General features: G+C 30.1%; 1 protein-coding gene across 1 annotated transcript in view; it reads right to left on the reverse strand.

Annotated features, from left to right (window-relative positions):
• LOC106682828 (dual specificity mitogen-activated protein kinase kinase 7) overlaps positions 1-3415 on the reverse strand; it is a 23942-nt gene extending 20527 nt beyond the window's left edge. Inside the window, exons 1-2 of the mRNA XM_014423894.2 lie at positions 3177-3415; positions 230-381 (exon numbers count right to left, since the gene is read on the reverse strand). Coding sequence (XP_014279380.1) covers positions 230-381; positions 3177-3321 — 297 coding nt within the window. The 5' untranslated portion in view covers positions 3322-3415. The remainder of the gene's footprint in view (positions 1-229; positions 382-3176) is intronic.
• Positions 3416-5751: the final 2336 nt, after the last annotated feature.

The raw sequence follows: 5751 nt of genomic DNA on the forward strand, positions 1-5751 counted from the left end.
ATAAAATTCATAATATTTTTAATATAAGTGATAAATACAACCAGTGATGAAAAAGAAATACGAATTTTTGTAGTTACTCCTCTCAACACATCCAAGTATTTGGTTAATATTAATATATTTAATGGAGAAATATAGATGATTTTATTGTATAGTTTCTAAAGAAAAATAAAAAAGTCAACTTTTCTAAACTATAATATAATACAATACGGATAGATGAAATAATACTTACAATGCCATTAATATGAAGGATTCCGGAATGTTTCATGATCTCCTTCAGCTTCCTTTCTATCAAGTTGTTATCCGGAGTTTTTGGCTGAATAAGGTTGACAGGCAAATCGAACTGTCTTCTTCGACTTCTGGTTGGAGTTCCGACATCCCCCACTGTTGAAAATAAACAATAATTCAATATACACAAAACTTAAAGATAGATAATTATAGCATAAGATTCACTGCAATGAAAATTAAGTATGGTTGGTGAAATTAAAGATCAACTATAATAATTATATTTGATTAAATGCCAGTAAAAAAAAAATTTTAACTTTCAATTAGAATTATTTGCATAGATACACCAGTATTAGTTTACAGAACAAAAGGCAGTCCCTGTTTACTAATTGACTATACTATACTAAACCCATATTCTTAATCATGGCTATGTTTCTAAATAACTCCTTATTTTATATATTATGATTTTAAAAAGTAAATGGAAAAAAACGATTCATTGTAAAAGGTGTGCTACCAAACTGTATCGAGTTGCTACATACACAGTATAGCATAACTAATGAAAAAAAATGCTTAATTAAACTTATAGTATAATTTAAATTGATATAAAATACATTGTAATATTGTAATATAAATTTTTTCTTTATTATTTTTCCATTGTTTACTTTCATTTTTTTAAAAGTATTATTCTTCATTTTTCATTATTTTCATATACCACTCTAAATATGTTTTCTCTACTAATCTAATAAATTCTTTTTTCCTTTCCCTTTAACAAATATAAACTAAAATTTATCAACAAAAAAATTATTAACAATTTAAATATCTCTCTATTATATAATAAATAATTTAGTGATCACCCTGTAATATTCTACTTTACATATGATCACGATATAATATTTTATTTTGCATTTAAGGTGGAATAATAAAGTTGGGTCATAAAAAATGGAATTTAACTGAAAACGCATTTTGTGAAAAAAAGGCGATCAAATCAAAAAGCTCCTAGTTGTGGTAAATATAGTTCCACTAACGCCGAACCAGAGGTCTTTCAACAAGCTGAAGTTTCTTTTTCCCAAAATGCTCACAGAACTTTTCCGTAAGGAAAAGGATACATTTATCACCAATATTCTTCTTTTCCCTTTCCACTCTATTTGCCAGGTCAAGGCTGTTACTTTTGTATCTCAGAGTGTGATCCAGAATGATTGCTGACTTCCCTGTCTTAGGGAAAATCCACAGCATCAGCTTATTGTGTGGATCGATCAGTATTAATGAAATTTTGATACCAACAGTTATTCAAATACAAAGAAAATATGTTATTATAAATATCACATAATAACTATAATAAAATAATAACACATACAATATTCTATTGTTGTGGGTTGCAACCTACATTATTATTATAACCCATTTAGATTAGATCATATCTATCAACTTTGGATATAACTTCTGGATAGCTTAAGAGATAAAAAAAAAATCAACAGATTCTTTTCCTTGAGGCTAGCACCTAAATTAACATAACCTGACAAAGATATTTGGTGCAGGGTTATAACTGACAACAATAAGAATTATGTATAAGTACATGCCAGCCCACCATACTCGAGTAGTACTTAAAAACTATTATCGAATAGTTCACCATTAATGAAAGAAGTGGGAACAAAAAAATTATACTCATAATCAACTTAAACGGTGATCTGAAAATCAAGTACCCCAGAATTCAACAGGCGAAAGGTTACTAACCAAACAGACACTCTTTATAGTGATATATTCCTGTAAATATATAAGTATAAATTTTCAGAGATAACAAAAATAGATGAAATATTCAGCTTGACTAAGAGTTTATTTTACGATAATTATACTATATATATAACATCATGAATTATGTACTGTTCAGAGTTTAATATTTTGTGTAACTCTAACAGCATTGAAGTTGTCTTTTTAAATTTATATCTAATCTTTTTTTAAAAATAAAATAAAATGTTTGATATTCTACTAATTAATTTTGATGTATGTTACCGGGGTTTAATAAGTTTAAGTATCCATTACAGATATATTTATAATCTTTCAATTTTTTTTATGGTCTAGTAAGATTATTTAAGTTTAAAATAAGGAACAATGGAAGCAATACACTGCACAATATATATAGCTTAACAATTGCCTTTTTATTTATCATGTCTATAACAAAATTTATAATTTACAAAAATAGTTAATTTTTATCATACACTGACAAAAATTTATTCATGTACTCTAAATTGACAAAGAGGTACATGTTTGAAATAGTTATCTTTAATCATTTAAAAAATTGTCGATATATTTAGACACAGTAATAATAAAAAATTAAATTTGACAAAATGGAGTCAACATTAGATAAGAAAATATTTACAATACTAAACAACTCAAGATAAACATTTATTAACTTCATAAATCAAACTACTTCAAACTTAAGAGGTTCGAGTAGAAAAAAATATACATTAGTTGTAAATGGACGAGATTCTTGTTATTCTGTCACATTCCTAACCTAAGTACTGTTGAAAAACAAATATTTGTTATTTAGTAGGAGAAATTACAATAGCTTTTATTTGATTATTGTCTCTTTGGTTCTTAAAATACTTCAACTTCATAATAACAGAACAATCATATATGTAACAGACAGAAATGAATTATTGATTCCAATATATATAACCACCGAAGTGACAGCTTTACTAACAATTGTCAAGTTGATCAAACTTTCAATCAAAAGAAGATTGACATTCCATAAAGTTAATGGTGTGTAGTTAAGTAACCTGATGTATTAAAAATCTTTACTCAATTGAAGTAAATATGTGAACTGCTTCGATAATAGTCAAACTTATTTATAACCAGATTTGAATTTCCGTAGAGCGTTATATGACATCTTCTCAACATCGAATTCCGAACATAACAATTAAAATTATTAGGAATAAGTTGAAAATGTAAAAACTTACGATCCATCGGCCTCCTAGTTCCGTGCTGGGGACTAGCGAGTTGGAACCCCGCTCCAGAAGAAAGACTTTCATTATTCCTGGGATTATCGTTCCCTAAACGCACCTGCATGTTCATCACATCGTTTTCCAAAAAGGAACTGGCCATTACGTTATTGATAAAAATTTTCTTCCCAAACGCGCCGCCATTCTTATCATAAGCGAAAACTCACAAGTCACAACTTAATAGGGAGGGGGAGGGGATCACGACGCCTGCGCTACCTTTTGCCGCTCTCGGCAACTACATCAACTCATATTTCGAATGCCTCTCTCGCTTTTGTTACTTTAATTTATTTTAATTTTAAAAGTTTTCTAATGCAAGAACTCTCGGCCTGCGTATTTGTCCTTCTTGTCATAAATATAATCGAAATATTTGCAATATTTGGAAAACAAGTTTATTCGTATAAACCATTAGATATTGTTAATAAATAAAAACATATATACAATATACAAAGTTCTCGAAGCTGATGAACCCGTATTCTTGTTTAGACCGTTGTAGTCCTGTGAGTTGAGGTGTCACCTAAGTAATCAGCTGCGGCGCCGGTTCAATCCCACCGTTCGCGGGTTGACTTTTAATCAGTTGCGGCCACACGACAGAGTTGGGCAAAAATTAACTGTAGTTCAAACTAATAGTTAAAATTGCCATGGATACGATTTTTGCCATTTTAGCCAAGCATGGCGACCCAGCACAAGCCTCAGAACAATTACAAATACATCTACTTCACATCCATGAATGGTGAATCAAATGGAAAACAGGGATAAACATTGAGAAATCAGTCCAAATAACTTTTACGCTCCGTCGTGGTCTATGTCCTCCTGTTTTTCTAAACGAACGAAGTTTAACCCGGACAGACACAGTAAAATACCTTGGATTGATATTAGACAAACGACTTACATGGATCTCCCACATAAAAATAACAAAACAAAAGCTTGATTTCCGACTTAAATTATTATTTCATCTTTTAAATAAACGATCAAAATTACCACTTTCAGAAAAACTATTTATACTTACCTTCTCAGACCAATTTGGACTTACGGTGCACAAATTTACGGATATGCCAAAAAAAATAACTGTTCAATTACTAAGACTGATCAGTAGCACTCCCCCCTAAATCAGTAACAAGAACTTACACAAAGACTTACGAACTCCCTACGTACAAACAACCATTAAAGCATTATTTAAACTGTTTCACGACGAACTTCCAACACACACTAACCCTCTAATTCAAGGGCTATCAACACTAGACTTACCAGATACAAGACGACGTTTACGAAGGAGCTGGAATAGGGACCTCTTAAATTGATTTTTAAATTTCAATTGTAATGGAGAGGCATCATTGGATGACCTTAACCTTCATGCCTTCATGACATTTTTTTTTTTTTTTTTTTATTATTATTATTTTTCTCTCTCTTTACATCTCGTTCGCTGGTTGTAAAAATACTTTTACAGTTGTGAATAAACTAAATAATGTTAAAAAAAAATAAAAATGGATACGATTTTTATTTATCAATGGTTCATTCATGAATAAGGGTCGTTACCATGGCAATTTTAGCTATTAGTTTCAACTATAGCTAATTTTTGCCCATCTCTGCCACACTGGATGTTTTCATCCATGAATCCGTATTCTTTCTTCCATTCAGTGTGTGGTCAAGGTTAAAACCCAGAAGTCTTAAATTACAAGACTTAACCTATGCTAATTCGGAAATTAAGGCATTAATGACCCATAAGTGGTTGATACCTTAAAATTATTAAATAAAAAAAAATGATTTTGTCAAATGCCTCTTTCAATACGTAATAAACAGAATACTTGTCTTGCCATTATTTAGGCATTTTCCTACAAGGATAACGTGTAACACACGATATAAACGGAGCACTCGCACCCTTCCTTCCTATTTCTCGATACCCATCCATTTTAAAATACTGAATGAGCGGATTTCTCCGATTCCATTTTCTGGATAATCTATCATTACTGTCCATATAGGAGCTAGTCTGAACGTCTATCCTTAATTTTACTGTCAAACCGACTAACAGTATATAGTACAAGAGAGGAGAAAAATGTCAGTTATTTCACCCCCATTTTTAATTACTTTAATGAAAACTATGTATAATCACTAGTCGAAATTAATAAATCTGCCAATCATAGTTAAGGGCAAAAAAAAATTGCGGCTGTTTCAAAACATTAAAAAAAAAATTTTCATTCGGAACTCCATATCCGTATCGAACTACTTATAGCAGCAGAAAACCTAGTATAACATCATTTAAAGTAGAGTAAATTTACTAAAATATGAGCCCTAACAGAGCTATTTACCTTCAATAGTAAATATCAATAGTTCCCGAGATACAGAGTTTTAAAAATTTTCATAAAAAATTGTACTTAAAAATCAGTAGTTAGTGAATATTTTGTGGGTAATCTTTTTTTTTTTTTCTTTTAATAATTTATTTATTGATATTTACAACTGTATACACATATATACAACAAGTAAATTTGCTGTAGGTGACATAGTAACATGATAAAAACATGTGGAGAATCTACCCACT

Source organism: Halyomorpha halys, unplaced genomic scaffold (assembly GCF_000696795.3).
Source record: "Halyomorpha halys isolate HHAL.00 unplaced genomic scaffold, Hhal_1.1 Scaffold446.1, whole genome shotgun sequence".
NCBI lineage: Eukaryota > Metazoa > Arthropoda > Insecta > Hemiptera > Pentatomidae > Halyomorpha > Halyomorpha halys.